This window comes from Zootoca vivipara, chromosome 16 (assembly GCF_965207765.1).
Source record: "Zootoca vivipara chromosome 16, rZooViv2.hap1.1, whole genome shotgun sequence".
NCBI lineage: Eukaryota > Metazoa > Chordata > Lepidosauria > Squamata > Lacertidae > Zootoca > Zootoca vivipara.
Window position 1 is genome coordinate 37978956 of NC_142599.1, and position 16793 is coordinate 37995748.

The 16793-nt window shown below is 45.7% G+C and overlaps 1 protein-coding gene across 1 annotated transcript; it reads left to right on the top strand.

The window, feature by feature from the left end:
- Positions 1-202: 202 nt before the first annotated feature.
- Positions 203-12135, top strand: ECM1 (extracellular matrix protein 1). Its single transcript, XM_035098712.3, has 7 exons — positions 203-368; positions 4592-4693; positions 5304-5647; positions 6968-7405; positions 7936-8156; positions 10520-10607; positions 10901-12135. The coding sequence occupies exons 1-7, from the start codon at positions 299-301 to the stop codon at positions 11090-11092; spliced, it is 1455 nt and encodes a 484-aa protein (XP_034954603.3). The 5' UTR covers positions 203-298; the 3' UTR covers positions 11093-12135.
- Positions 12136-16793: the final 4658 nt, after the last annotated feature.

Below are 16793 nucleotides of genomic sequence, written 5' to 3' on the forward strand. Positions count from 1 at the left end.
GGGAGGGGGCAGAGAGAGGAGGAGGAGGAGGAAAATTCCTCTGTTTTTCTTTCCTCCTGCCCCCACCCCCCACTTGTGGTTTTGGTGGTAGTGGGTTGCTAGCTCATGAGCACCCAGGGCGTGTCTCCCTACGTCAGCCGATGACTCAGTTTTCGCCTGCCAGGCTCCAGCCTTATAAAAGAGCGCAGCAGCTGCCAGCAACAGCAGCTCAGGCAACAACAAGGAACAGAGAGGAACCACCTGGAGCCAGAAGCACAGCCCCTGAGAGAAGCAAGACTCCTCCTGACTCGGGACTGCTATGAAGATGCTGGTCCTTTTCCTGGCCTCTTGGCTAGTCCTGGCACAGTCTGCCACTCTTGAGCCAGAAGGTAAGCCTACACGGGAGCCCATCACAAACTATGACAGGTTGGGACCTTGCTTGCTTACTTGTTTCCTGTCCTCGCTTTCCCTGTTGCAAACTAGGGCTGGTGTCTGCAGGGCAAGGTGAGAGCTGCCAAACGAGAGCTGCACACTGGCATGGCGGCAGTGGGCTTTAGGTTGGCACTTTCCTCACGCCCTCCGTGTTGCCTATTAGCCTGGAACAACCAGTGCATTAGACTGCAAACGCACCATACCTTTAAAGCACATTTATTCCTCTATTAGCACCGCCACGCATAAACACATGGGAAATGTAGTTTGCCCCCTTACAGACCTATGATTCCAAGCACCCTTGAGAAACTACAGTTCCCAGGAGTTGTGGGTGGGGAAAGCCATGCACACAGCCTTATGTGGGTTAGTGCCATGCTCCTATAAAGCAAGGGGGACATTTTAAACTTCTGGATCCTTCCCTGCTTGTGCACTTCTTCTCTGAAACTGCCTATTCTCCCCCACCTTCCAGCTATTTTTTTTTACTTGGAGAGAGTACCTTATTGTCACTGGAGGGGAAAACCTCTGGCTGCATAGGCACCACACATTTCAGGCACACCCCCACCCCAAGGGAACTGTAGTTTGTTTAGGGCAGGCATCCCCAAACTTCGGCCCTCCAGATGTTTTGGACTACAATTCCCATCATCCCTGACCACTGGTCCTGTTTGCTAGGGATCATGGGAGTTGTAGGCCAAAACATCTGGAGGGCCGCAGTTTGGAGGTGCCTGGTTTAGGGTTCTGCAATCTACCCCAGTTTTCTCAAAGGTTTGGGTCTCCCTACCTTTTGAAATTTCAGGACAGCACTCATTTTATTCTCTGAGCACAGATCCAGGAGCTATTCACAGCCTGTACTTTATCTTTTTATGTTTATTTGTGTCGCTGGGTGCTCCGAAATCATTCGGCATTGTTCATCTCTTTCCTTAATCATGTTTCAGAACTGCTGTTGTCTTAGTGGCTCAGGCTGAATAAGGCTTCAAAACAACACATCTATCATCAGTCCTGTGATTTGGAACTGAAAACCAATTATTTACACACTTGCTGATCCTCTAAGTATTTGACAATTTTTTTCAAGGCCTCCAGGCAAAAAATCCAAACACTCTAGGCATTGTGAAATTTAGCACAACTAGGCGATAAATCATGATTTTCAGTAGCTTCAATCCCATTACATGTTGAACTTTGCTTTAACTGGAAAAAAATGTGGCACTGGTTTTGGATCTGAAAAATCTCCTGATTAACCTTGTGAAATCTGTCATCTTGTTTGCTGTTGGTTTTTTCCAGCCGAATTGTGTTGCAATGTTTTAAAATTTAAATGATTCCTTCCCTCTGCAAAAAAAAAGAGGAGAAAAAGAAGAAGTATCAGATACAAGAACAACTCTGGATTGAAGGGACACATGCCGTAACATATTAGATTGTAATGAATAGTACTGTACTGTGGTGTCCAAGATGCTTTGTGTATCTTGAGTTACAGAGAAAATAGAACCCTCCCAAAATGCATGTGTATGTGTGTCCCAACCAAAAATTTAAAATCCAAAACGTTGCCTTTTCTCACAGTAACCCTTTCAGATAGGCCACTACAGATGTTCCCATTTTACATATGAGGAAAACTGAGGCTGAAGCATTGGATAATTTGTCCCATGGCAGAGCCAAGCCCTGGGATCTAGGCTCCTGAGGTCTCCAAGCTTAGTCCGCTGTCTAGTGGAGCACAGTGGCTCTGATTTTCCAGCATGCACTGCATGTTTCCCTGAACCTCAAAGTAAACAAAGGGAGTGCAGAAGTTGGTCATTCATTTTGGAAGGTCTGTTGTTTCTTGGTGATTGCTTGGAGGACAAGCTGGGTTGCGGGGAAGGAAGGAAGTGAAGTTTCTGCTATTTATCACCTGGGATGTTTGAAAGCATCAGTGTGGTCAGGCCCCTTGCCCTCCTGCACAGCATAAACAATTGGCTACAGAGACCTTTTCAATAGTAGCATCCTTGGGAGCAGTACCAGTCAATCACACTCTACTGGGTGGTTCAGCAAGAGCTTTTGATCCCCAACAAGAATGACCCAAACACGCCCCCCATTAGATGCTGAAAAAGAACGTAGGGTGACCAGAAGTGGAATTTTGAAAGGAAGGACTTCTTATCCTGATTCTAGTACTGACCATCTGGTCTCAGTACATGCTCAGAGACACCCTTGTTCCTTAATTCTTAGCATATGTCCACAAGGTTCAGTCTCTATTGTGCACCTATCTCTTGTTGTTGGAACTTTGGATTTTTTAGTTAAAACAAAAAGCCACACACCACAAAGTAGATTCCACAAACCTGAAGTCTTTCTATACCAGACCTAGAACCTCCCTCCCTTGATGTGAGGGTAGGATGCTGCAACCACCCTGCCATCTTCTTGCTGTGAGGAGCAACCAGCAGGAATTTTGGCTGTGCAAATTGTACAAAAGCACTGCGCTGGATGTGAGAGTAAACTGTTACTTGTTTTGAAAAGGGGTGTGCACGTTAAGAACGCACATGTCAGGTGTAGCCCGAGACCTTGTGGTGGGTGACTTCCTCTAGATCTCATTCCCTCGGCACGCACAATACAATATTTACCTTCCCTAAGCAGGGAGAGGATTCTGAAGCCATTATTTGCAGAGAACTTAAAGCGGCTCTCGATGCCAGAGGACTTTTCCCTGCCACAATGGCAACGTCACCCTGCAAGACCAGAAGAATAAGCTGGCTTTTCTCATTCTGTCCCTAAACCAACTAGACTCGTCATACATGCATTTAAAGTACATCACTCCCCACAAGGAATCTTGGGAACTGTAGTTTGCTCAGGGTATGCTTAAAATGTATGGTGTGTGTGCAGCAATCTTCTCCTTCCAATCTGGTTACTATTGAGACCCTACACAATATTACATGGAAGGACACACATTTGCCAGAGACTTGGGATGAAATGTCATATAGCACATCGCTGGTCACTTACCGGTAGATCAGGGGTAGAGAAGCATCTCTGTGGCTTTCCAGATGTGGAACTGAGGAACTCAACTGGCCATTTCTCTCTCTCCGCCCCCCCAATTGCTGCACCTGTAGAATCTCTGCCTGTCTAGCACCTGTTTTTGAAGCCGCAGGAGCCATGCTGCAAAGGAATGGGTAGAAACCTTCACAGGAACTCAAGGACAAAATATGTATGAGACAGATAAAGTAGTCAGGCTGAGTCTGCCCAGGAAACTGGCCCCACGGAGCGAGCCAGACTTCCATCATTGCCGCAAGCGTTAATTAGCGGGTGGCAGAGTGTCTTGACTTCCTCTTCTTTTGGAATTGATTGTGCTTACTCATCCACGAGAGCTGCACTTGTAATTGACAAGAGGAAGTTGATTAACCAACCTGATTAACCGTAGCAAGAAAGACTTGGTTCTGGCACCACTTTTTTTTTTTTTTTTAAATCTATCCTACACAATGAGGCCCCTGGGCAAAACAATTTAAAATATTGGGGTTGTGTTCAGTGTTAATCCTACTCGGACTAGACCCACTGAAATTGAATGTGCATGACTGAGCTAAGCCCACTGTTTTCAATAGGTCTACTTTGACTAGAACTTGGGTTTGATACCATCCATAGGACAGTATCCTCCACTGCTTCTGAGGGAACTCGGGGCCAACACCTCCTTAACGCTGTCTTACCTGCCACTAGAGGCAGCCACGTAGTAGAACCGGCCCCAATCAAAGTCTCCCTTCTGTTTGAACTCTGCCCCAACCAAATCTGAGCAGAGTGGCCACATGGCTTAAGTCAAATATTAAGGAAATCATGTTCTTATGTTATGGTTGTTTGTTTTAATTTGGCCTTGATGCCCTGGGGGCCAAGTCCTGACTTCTCTCAGTACAGGGTACAATATTTTTTGGGGGGGGGGTATTCATGCAACTTCCTGATCAACACACCACTTCCACTCTGGAGTTGCGGTTAAGCATACCTGTGCTCTGCTACTGAGCCATAGCACTCCTCCTTTAAAATAAAGTAAGGTTCCAGTCCTCATGGTTCTGAAAAAAGATAGGAAGCAACATAGGAAGCTGCCTATGCCAAGTCAGAACATTGTTTTTAAATTGTGTGTCTCTTTGCCACCCTGGAAGCCTTAGAGATGAAAGGGAGGGGTATCCATTCAGTAAATAATGTTGTTGTTGCTTAAAAACATCTTCTAATCCCTCCTCCTCAATTCTCTCTTTAGTTATTGAACTTGGGATGCCAATTATGCAAGAGGAAATACTTCCTGACGAGATCCCACGGGAGGTTCTGCTTCAGAGGCCACTAGATAATGATGAACTGGAAGGTGAGGGTTCAAGGTTCTCCGTTCTAATTACAATCCATGCTGGGGATTGGGGCCAGTTTCTCCGGGAAAAGGTTATTCAAAAAAACCTTGGGCTGTGCAAGAAGAGAGAATTGTACAGGAACAGATTGGTGTATTTGTTTTGAATAGATAATACCAACCTGGGGTAGCTCAGTCAGAGCACGAGACTCTCTCTAATTTCAGGGTTTGAGCCCCATGTTGGGCAAACGTATGCTGCATTGCAAGGGGGTGGACTAGATGAGCCTCATGATTCCTTCCAACTTTACAGTTCTACAAATTTACCATGTCTATCTTATTGTTATGTAAGTCTGAAAGGGAAAGTATTGCCACACAGGGACCCAAATAGTGACTGCTGATGTCTCAGAAATTCTCAAACGCCTGTATTTATCCTTACAGGCACCTGATAACGAAATCTCCCGCAGAGTAAGAAATAATATTCATAGACTTATACTTCCACTGCCTCCAAGATAATAAAAAAACAAAATTAGAAATATTTAAAGGTTTAGTTTCAAAATGGGCACTTCCCAGCTAATGCACGTGAGGTGTGAGTGCGCCTTGTTTGATTTCCATCCCTCTCTTTCCTCTTCCCCAGAGTTTGACATCCCGCTGCTAGTCAATGGGGAGCCCCAGACACGGTTATCCTCTCCCCTCAACCCAAGGGGCAGGAGGCCCAGCTGCAACAGTGCCTTCGGGTGCACCCGGAACCCCCCTCGCTATAGACTGGACGAATTCCCACCTGCCCAACCTGACATCAGTAATATTGGCAACATCTGCAATGAAGGGAGGAAGAAGCTCTTCTACGGGCCCTGGAATTTGCCCCAGACAGGTTTCGGTCACCTCAGCCGCCAGGGAGATGCCCTCAACAGCATGGAGGACGGGCTGGGCCGGTGCTGCCAGCTGTCCGACAGAGAGAAGCTCCCTTGCTGCCAGAGTGTGGTGAGTTGATACTGTTGTTGTTCTGTTGTTGTTCTGTTGTTGTTCTGACGAATATGGCATTGCTGTGATAACGGGCGCACTTCTCTTAGGCACATTACAGGTCAGGAGGTGCAGCTCTTAAGACACATTATGTTCCTAGCTGCTCTTTGGAAAACTGGTTTTGAGCTTGAATTATTTCCACCGTTTATTTATATTTTGGGGAAAGTCTAAAAACCTCTCTTTTACGCTTTGTCGGTGTTGAAATCACACTACTGAGAATCTGGGTGAAAACTTTTAAAAAGGGACTGTTGGTTTGATCCCAGCCTCTGCAGACCGACAGTTCTCAGCCCAGATCTGTAAATCTTATGTGCCTATCAGGGTTGGGAAACATCTGTGGCCCTCCATTTGTTGCCCGAATCCAGCTCCCACCGTCACCCAGCCATGCTGAATAAGGGCTGATTGGAGTCTCAGTCCAACATCTGATCAACTATTGTTGCTGTCAGTCTGACAAATACGGCAACTGCTGTAATACGGGGGCCTTGTGGGGGCAGGGGCTGCTGCTCTTAGGCATATTACAGGATGTTTTATCTCTCCTTGGAAAGACTGGTTTTGAACTTGAATTCTTTCCATCATTTTTTTAAAAGGCAGGAGGAGTCTTGCATGCATGGATTTTGTTGATGCTGAACATGCCCTACTGAGCATTTTGGTGGAAATCCCAGTCTCTAAGGTCTGGTCATTCTCACCCCAAATTTGTTAATCTTATGCTCTTATCAGGGTTGGGAACATCTGTGGCCAAGCCATTGTATTTCCTCATGCAGTAAGAGGAACGCAGAGGTATTCTATTCGGTAAAAGGTGACTTCTACACAACTGAGATCTGATGGCGAGATTCTAGGCACTTCGTCTGGGCTGTGAGAATGTGAATGAATGAACCACCCTTCGGTGGTGGTTGTGACATGCTCAGATACTGCACTGGTTGTGAAGGCCAACAATGCCTTTGTATGATGGATGCATCCTCAGCTTTTCAAAAGTTGGAGCAAAAAGCTAAGCCTCTATGGGACTCCTTTCAAAGGGCTTTTGGAGGTCCACACAACTTTGCACAGGTTGGCCTTTGAAGCTGCTTCTCCTCTCCCTCCAGATGTGTTGGTAGGGCATGCTGTGGTTGAGGCAAATTCACTCTTTACACGGCCAAAATCTGCCCTCAGTCTGCTGCCGCCTTGCACATCCCAGGACAGACAGAGACATGTGGTATCAAAAGCAGACCTCTTGAGTTTGGGCCCAGATTATAAAAGCTCTGCTTAGCCGTCTCATTGACCCATTAATCTCTCCCCACCCTGCTCCAGTGGTCAGATGTTCTGGAGCAGTTCTGCGACAAGGAATTATCGATAAAGACCAGGCCTTACCACTGCTGCAAGCTGGAAGGTGCCAGCCGGGATCGCTGCTTTGACGATGAGTCCCTCTTTCCGAATTACAACTTCAAGAGCTCTGATGGTCAAGGCCCATCACAGCCGGTCGCCTGCAGTGATCCTTCACGCTGCATACCCCTGGAGCAGGTCAACCCACCGAAGCTTCTACAGGTCACTTTTCCTCCTGGAGAGCCCACCAGCGCCAACATCAAAAATATTTGCAAGCTGCGTAAATTCCGCCCCACCTTCCCGGCCAGCATCTTCCCACGGTCACGTTTTGGCTGGTTGGTGCGCCGAGCCCAGGCTGTGAACCGCTTGGAAAATGCGTTTAGGAAATGTTGCCGAAAGGAGGATGCCGGCTGTGCCCACAAAGGGGTGAGTGAGTCAGGAGGCACGCCTGGAAGCTCCTGCTTGGGTCTTTTCCCAGCATGCATTTCTCTCCCAGCATTCCATGCTTTATGGAACACAAGGTGCCTCTCCCATGCAGCCAAAGCATCTGAGCAGTTCACAATGAAGGATTTGTCCTTGATTTGGGGTAACACCCAGTGTGGAATTTTGGAATTTTGCAGTTCTGCAGGCTAACCATTGGGAAGTTTGTTGCTTTTTCCAACCAATGAACAGGTACACGGATGTGTAAAGTGTGCATATACAGTAATGGTATATATTAGTAAATGCAAAAATGCTTTATATTAGGGAAACTGCTTTGCGAACACATACGTAGCATACGAAAATGGGCATATTAGGAAGAAACTGAAATAAGAGTGCTAGCGAATTTTCATGAGGACTGTAGAGAACTGAACTTAAGATTTGTAGACCGCAAGGAGCTGCAAGAAACTGATGGGTTTTTGCTCATCTCTAGAGGGTGTCCCTCCTTCATGACCTCTCCATTTTGCTTTGCTTTCCAGTGGGAAAATGTTATGACCCAGTACTGCAAGCAGGAGTTCTCTGTGAAGACCAGGCCACACTTCTGCTGTAAAGTCCCTGCAGGGGAGGCCCGTTATGGTTGCTTTGCCCGTTTGGCACCATACCCAGCCTACGACCAGGAAATTCAACAGGTCAACCTCGGTCAGGTCACCCCGGACCTCCTGGACTCGCTCTGTGGCCAATTCACGCTTCTCACCAAGCAGTAAGTATGGTTATTTATTCCGTTTCAGTTACTTACCTGCCCTTCCCCTTCAGGTCCCAGGTCGAGCTACAGCAATTTAAAGTTCAGTATCACAAACAGTTTCCAGTTTGTGGAACACTTGAACCAACAAGTGGCGGTCATGGGAAAGGGTGGCTCTTGTAAAGATATATAACAGGTATCAAAGGCCAGGTTTGAAAGGTGCATCTTCTTCCAATACATGACAGAAACTGCATAATGACAGTGCCGGACGCAGCTCTGTGGGGAGGGAATTCCTTGACTTGGGGGCTGTCACACAGAACTCCCAAACTTCTGAGGGCAGTGGAGTTTCAAGAGGGCTTCAGGCTTCTGCTGGGCTGTCAGGATGTAGAATGCAGGGGAGGTTGGAGAAGTTTGGTTTTCCGATTTGAGCCATGCACTTCTCCAGCTAGAAAAGTGTGTTTAAGAATGCCTATACTGGAGGGGGTGGGGTGGGAGTGTGAAAAGGGCATCTGTCAGTAGGAAGTGGTATAAAGATGCCATGTTTTGAGGAAAGCGTCTTACAAATAGAGCAGGCCTATCCAACCTGTCGATAGTGATCTACTGGTCAATCGCGGGACGTCCCTGGTCGATCCTGGTATCCTGACTCCACCCACCCACCCACCCAAAAAAAGCTCCACATTGGCTCATCCTCCCCCCAAAAAGCTCAACAACTTTGGTCAATCCAATGGGTAGATCACTGCCAGTTTTTCTATAGTGGGAGTAGACGACGACATGCCTGAAATAGAGTATACATTGCATGTAAAAATGTGTGCATATGCACACTAACACACACAGTAGTAGGAGAACCTGCAAGCAGAGGCGCAGCAAGCCCAGGTGGCACCCGGTGTGGAAATTTTTTTGTCACCCCCACCCCACACACCCCGCTTTTCTGGGGCACTGGCAAAGCTGCGTCCTCTTGGGAGCCACGGCTCCCGTCCGTCCCTTTCCCTCCCTTCCTCCCTCCCCGGCTCGCTGTAAAGCCGCAAAGCGGGAGCCGCTTACAGCGAACTGGGGTTGGAGGGAGGCTTGGAAGGGAGGCCCCAGCTCACCGTAAGCGGCTCCTGCTTTGCCGCTTTACCGCAAACCGGGGAGGGAGGGAGGGAGGGAGAGGGAGCCGTGGCTCCCGTCCGCCCCTCCCTGGCTCACTGTAAAGCGGCAAAGCGGGAGCAGCTTATGACGAGCCGGGGAGGGAGGGAGGCTGGGAGGGGCGGGATCCTCTGCTCGCGAACGGAGGATCCTCTACATGCGGTGGCTGCTCACGCCGCCGTGGCGGGGTGCCACCTTGTCACCCCCAGAGACATGCCACTGGGAGCGCACCGCCCCCCCACCCCATTGTGACGCCACTGCCTCCAAGAGCAGGAAGAGTCACTGTGTTTGCTGCCCTCGTGGCCTACTTTATAGGGTTGATAAGAGGGTGACAGGCTCTGAAAAGCTTGAAAAATGCACTGCCCTATATGCTTCTGATAATGACTGTTATTCCAACTGGGCGGAATACAGATTGCGGAGATTGCAGCCACCTCTGGTATCAACAATTTGCTTGCAGGCAGCAAGCCTTGAGTGTGGCTTTCAAAAAAGTTAAACTGTGCTGTTCGGAAATAATTAATTTAACGAAGGCTGGATAATTAAGTCAAACCTAGGGTTGTTGCTCCCTCTTGTGGCTGAAACCGAAAGTGATTTCTCTCTTCCCCTCCCCCTTGCCCAAACCATTCCCCGTCTACAGTTCGAGATCCTCATCCTCCTCCAGTCCACCTAGTCTTATTAGCTGAAGACAGGGAGGAATGGGAGAGAAATTCACTCCTCATGTTTGCTGTTTCAAATAAGCCTAAATTGCACTTCCAGGAATGATATGTGAATTGAACCACAGCCAAGATTCGTGCTTCTTCAAATTTTGCAGTGTGTAGAAAATTGCATATATTTTGTTGAAGCATACTAATAAAATCCATATTTTAGTGAACGTAACATACAGCTATGCATTATACTAGAGGAAATTGCTTTGCAAAGATGTGCATGTTAGGACAAATTCACACTGAAATTCTGATGAATTTTTGTGGGGACATTAAAGGAAAAAAATATTTGCAAGCTGATGTGGAAACATGATGAACTGAACTTATGGTTTGAAAAATTAGAAACTGCGGGAAACTGAAATTTGATAGAGTTGCCAGTCTCTAAATACAGATAACAGAAAATTTGGAGGAAGAAAGAAGAGAATTTTCCATCCAAAATGGTTGACGTGTTGATCAAGACTTATGTGTGGCATAAATGTTTAACTTGCCTTGCCCATCTGCAGGGCATTTTCCATTAGTATATTTTTATAACCACAACCACTTTTTCACATTGTTCTCCAGGAGAAACATCCCTGCTTTGGTCCAGAACATCACAGAACCCTGTTGCAAGTTGCAGGGCAATGAGAGGACACAGTGTGCTGAGGATGTGGTGAGTAATTGGTTGGAGGAAGCAGTTACTCATCTGTAAAGAACAAGGAAAGGGTTGGGGGGCGGTGTTGGCAAGGATCTTGATTTAGGAGCAGCCTAGTATGACCTGAGCACGAGGGGTTCTGCTTTTAACTTGTGTTTCACCCCTCCCTCCTCTGCCTATAAAAGAGGGGTGGGGACCTGTGACCCTCCAGGTGGTGATGGGTGGCAATGATGTCCCACCGCTTCAGAAAAGAGAGTAACACTGACGTCCCTGCCTCTTTAACTTGATGTGGTTATTTCTCCTCCCCCCAGAAATCCCAGTTCATTGTGGCACTCTGCAGCTCCCAGAAGAAGACTTGGAAAGACCCCAAGGAATGTTGTCCCCAGTTGGAGGGCGAGGCCCGCAGCAACTGCTTCAATGTCAACTACCTGAACAACGTGTCTATTGCTAGTTCCGTGCAGATCACCCGCCCAACGGTGCCGGTGCCGGTGCCATCCGTGTGAATCAGAACAGACTTTCCCCCTACTGCTGAAATGTGCCTCTTCCCTTCCTCTGTCCTCTCCTCTCTCTGGCTGGTTCCAGTTCCATGCTTCCAGGAAGTGGGTTAGCTGCTTCCCTGACCTATAGAGACCATCAACTATCCAAGACGTTGCTCCCTCCCCAAGACAAAGCAGGGAGGGGGGAGTGAAAAGCAATCTGCACACACTGACCTCTCACTAAGGGGGCCTCTGAAAGCCCTCACTGGTACGCACTTTAAATTCTAGGCAGTCGTGACCCAAGGAAAACATCTCAGTCCTTTTTTTTTTTTATTAAAGAAAAGGTTCTATCTGATTTTTGTCTTCCGTCACCAAAGTGCTAAAAAGGTGTTTTGATTCAAAAGGGGAGTTTGGGGGAAAGCAGAGAGAGGATTTCTCTTGCTAGGGAGTGCCTCCTCCCACACCACCATATTGGCCAACTGGCAAAGTTTAATTCATTCCCTTCAAACCAGACACCTCCAGATCTTCGTGAGATATCTGGAAGATCTTTGTCATCATCGTTATTTGGAGCTGTGCCTTCTGCTCCATAGTCTGCTTTTGGATTTGTGCAAAACTTAAGTTGATCAGGATGGTCTCCAATTAGGTGGATGGGTGCCAGTGCTTTTGGTTTTATAGTGAAGAAAGTGGAGCAGGAGCACAGGGCCTGAAGGATTGGAGAAGGGGAACTTTTATTTCTGAGCAGTTTTTCTGCTGATCTTAGGCAGGTACAGCCCTACCAACAGGGCTCTGGGAATCAGGAATGATTGTGGGGACGGTGGATAAAACAACAAGGAAAGAATTGGTGTGGTGTAATGGTTATTGAAACATGCCCAGAAAACACACTAGCCCAGAAGCAAACACTGTACAGGGGAGTTTGTGGATTACGATGCCAAGTCACACCATTGCATCTCGATCTTTGTTTCCCAGCTGTAACTGAGCTCGCAGAAGTCCATGTTTTCATATCGTAGTGAAGTGCTTGTACGGATATCTGCCCAAGGCAAAGGGCTCTAATAAACCACTTTTTAGATGAATCCTTTCCTTTGACTTCTTTATTTTACTTAAATATATATCTATTTGGGGAAATTTCACTGGAAAAAGTCAGGCTGGTTTACCAGCTCTGTTCCTGGTCAGGGATAGACATGTGTTAAGTGACCTTGAGGTTGGATTACTGCAATGCACCCTTGGTACCATGGTAGTTCTGAAATTCTCTCAAAACGCGTATGTGGCAATGAACAATAGGAGGAGAACAAAAGTGTTGGCTGTTCCTTCTCAATCACGCAAAGGGACAGGTCATGCCATTGAATGAAAAAGACATACATTACACAGACACACAAAGTAAGCCATCCACAGCAAGTAATTTTGCCATTGTTTTGGGTATAAGGAAGAAAGCAGCCTCTGATCGAAATGGCAAGAACAGCCACCAAATGGGTTTTGAGTGCCAATGCATTTAGCAAAAGTCAAGCGGAAATGGGTGCTTAATCTGGAACATTGGGGACACCCAGAACCGTGCCAAAACACACATGGCCACATAAAATATATTATTCACTATACCATATCAAATATCTTACAGAGTTTGACAGAAATAACTCATAAAGTTAAACGGAGTAAGCAGAAGACCCAGTAGATCAGTTCATTCACAGATAAGTTCATTCATGAGGTCCATACATGTACTAGCGTCTATTTGTCCAAACAGTCCACACAGGAGCTTGTTACAGTTGCACAGAATCCTTTCACAGAGTCTAGACTAGGATTTCCAGAATATTGGCCTTGTTTCGCCGTTCTGGGCTTCATCAGTGGTACAAGTTCTGAGTAATGCAAATAAATACAATGTCGTAGTCTCTCACATTTTAACAGGAAGAATAATATAAATACAGTACTATAAACAACTGTACATACCATATATCAGGCATCCCCAAACTTCGGCCTTCCAGATGTTTTGGCCTACAACTCCCATGATCCCTAGCTAACAGGACCAGTGGTCGGGGATGATGGGAATTGTAGTCCAAAACATCTGGAGGACCAAAGTTTGGAGATGCCTGCCATATATGATGTAACAAGATTGTGGGTCTAATAATAATAATAATAATAATAATAATAATAATAATAATAATAATAAATTTTTATTTATACCCCGCGCTCCCCAGTCAAAACCGGGCTCAGGACAGCTAACACCAATAAAATTACAATAAAACATAAAAAGCAATTAATTAAAATACAGATTAAAATACAATATTAAAATTTAAAATGCAGCCTCATTTCAAGTAGTCCATAAATCCAAACCATGAGGGAAGAAAAACACAGGGGTCAGACTAAGTCCAGCCCAAAGGCCAGGCAGAACAGCTCTGTCTTGCAGGACCTGCGGAAAGATGACAAATCCCGCAGGGCCCTGGTCTCCTGTGAAAGAGCGTTCCACCAAGTTGGGGCCAATACTGAAAAGGCCCTGGCCCTAGTAGAGGCCAATCTAGCCACCTTATGGCTCGGGATCTCCAGAATATTGTTGTTTGTGGACCTTAAGGTCCTCCGCAGGGCATACCAGAGGCGGTCCCGTAGGTACAAGGGTCCCAAGCATAGTAGTAGCTGCAATAAACAGCAACTGTTGCAATGTGGGGTTATATGGACAGGCACAATATTGATTTCAGTTACAGGTGTTGGCAATCCACAGATACAAAATTTATTTCTTAAAGTGGCCCAATTGGCACAGCAGAAGTAAAACGAACTAAAGGGGGTTGGACTGGATAGCCCTTGTGGTCTCTTCCAACTCTATGACTCTATGATTCTAAATCCATGCTCAGGTGTTATACATGTGAACATTTATACAAACTCATACACAACTATAATCAATTTCAATCTCCAGATCTAAGGTAATAGCAATCCACAGATACAAAATTTATTTCTTAAAGTGACCCATATGGCCCACAGAAGTGAAACAAACTTGGTCCATGCTCAGGTGGTGTGCATATAAACATTAGTACAAACTCATAAAAAGTAACTATAATCAGTTTCAGTATTCAGACCTGAGGGATGTAAGGAATTAAGTAAGAAAATAAATCTAGTTTCTTTCTGCAGGAGGATTTTTTTAGCTCGTTCTACAGGACCCAAATATGTCCAAATTACAAAAAATGTCAAGTTCTCATCCGAATGAGATGCTTCAATAAAATGTTGTACTAAAGGAGTATCTAGATCGGTGCTCTGATATTCTTACTTCGATAGGTCTGAGAGTATGACCTACATACAACAACCCACAGGGACATCTAATCACGTAAATTACATGTGGAGTAGCACCTGTGGCAAATGCCTGTAAAACGAACTTAAAACCTTCTTTGTTGGTAAAGTCTTTTACCTGCAGTGCATATTTACAGGAGGTACAATGCCCACATCTTAAAAAAAAAACCACGTGGAGGACTAGACAACGTGCATTGTGTGAGTGTAGATTTTAAACCAGGCATCCCCAAACTTTGGCCCTCCAGATGTTTTGGACTACAATCCCCATCATCCCTGACCACTGGTCCTGTTAGCTAGGGATCATGGGAGTTGTAGGCCAAAACATCTGGAGGGCCGCAGTTTGGGGATGCCTGTTTTAAACCCATATGCACCAATATATCTTTTAATAACTTTGTGCATCGTTTGGCAGAAAGGGGAATCATATCACACCCAGGGATGTCCTTAAGAATATGCCAATGTCGCCTAATAATTTTCTCGATTTCGAAAGTCATATGTTTATATTCTAGGGAAGCGTAAATACACAGAGATCTTATATTAACATGTGAACCAGATGTAAGAAGGGCCGACCTCTCTCTTAATTGTGTTTTTTGGATGACAGTTGTTATTACAGAATTTGGATAACCTGGTTTAAATAAAGATGCAGAAAGTATTTTTAAATGGGCTTTAAAGTCCTGTGAGTCCGATGAATTGCGTTTCAATCTTAGAAACTGACCTAAAGGAAGGTTATCTCAGAGATGTTTGGGATGATTAGATCTATAATGTAGTAAGGAGTTTCTATCTGTACTTTTCATATCAGGAAGCACTTTAATTCTTGATTGATCCACAAAAATTTCTAGGTCAAGGAAAGGTAAAAAATGTGGGCTTGATGTTCTTTCAAAGGTCAAGTGTGGACTTACACTATTGATCCAATGGTTGAACGGTTCAAAAATATCCCCAGAAAATATAAATATCAAATCATCTATATATCGACCATAAAACAAAATGTATTCACTGTATAGGTTATTATGAACAATGTGTCCTAAATCAAAATTTCTCATAAAGATCTTAGCCACGCTGGGAGCACATTTGGAGCTCATGGCTATACCTTGTTTTTGAATGAAGTACTTCGAACCAAACCTGAAAAAATTATTTCGATAGATAGAACTAAATCTAGAATCTCCATTAAAAATGCACTGGTGGAGAAGGCTGATTGTGATCAACTAGCAGTTCTTGGATTTGAGATTTTACTATATCCAGAGGTACATTGGTATATAGAGACGAAACATCCCATGTAGCAATTATACTATGTGGAGTGACATGCAAATTTTCAATAAGGGTTATAATATGTTTTGTATCCCTGATGTAAGACTGGGTTTCTTTAGTAAAGGGATGTAGAAATGTGTCATTAAGCAGTTGGTCCCTTACCTTTCCCGCCCTGACCTGGTCACAGTGATCCATGTGTCATCTCCAGGCTGGACTACTGTAATTCGCTCTACGCGGGGCTGCTCTTGAAGCTGTCCCAGAAACTCCAGCAGGTGCAGAATGCTGCAGCGAGGCTCCTCATGGGGGGGTCCCTGCCATGGAGCATATTCACCCAGTGTGTTTTTTTAAAAAAGATGTAGCCAATGTAACAGCTTTGCAACTTATCTGTAATGTAGACAAGCTTTTCCTCTGAAAGTATGAATCCATTTTTCTTCTTTTTGTGCCGCTATACTAAGGTTTCATGGCCAAGTGCCAAATCGATAGTAATGTTTATTTGAAAACTGTGTAAAAGAGGTTTTCTGGCAAATGAAATGTGACCAACGTAACATGTGACAATTCATTCCTAGACACCAGGCGTCAGCAAACATTTTCAGCAGGGGGCCGGTCTACTGTCCCTCAGACCTTGTGGGGGGCCAGACTATATTTTGAAAAAAAATATGACCGAATTCCTATGCCCCACAAATAACCCAGAGATGTACCGGGTATTTTAAATAAAAGGACACATTCTACTCACGTAAAAACATGCTGATTCCTGGGCCATCTGTGGGCCGGATTTAGCAGGTGATTGGGCCGCATCCGGCCCCCAGGCCTTAGTTTGGGAACCCCTGCTAGACACCCACAAAATACAGCAAAGGACTCCATAGCATGTGACATCTTATATACTTGGCAAAGTTTAATTCAATTCCTTCAAACCAGATACCTCCAGATCTTCCAGAGTGAGAATTTGGGGCCTCGAACTCTCCCAGGTCCTAGTCCAGGGGTTGGCAAGGTTTACCTCGCCTGGGCCAGTTCACTCCAGCGGAGATCCCTCTGTGGGCCGGATGGTGTGTGTGTGTGAGCGCCCACGCCCGTGATTTTCGGTGTCTGCGCCTGTGCAGTTGTGAATTCCAGCACCACAGAAGTGAGTCCCCACGCCATGCTGCGCCACTTTAGTATCTTGTGGGCTGGTTAAATGACCCCTGTGGGCCGCTTGTGGCCCATGAGCCTTAGGTTGCCAACCTCTGCC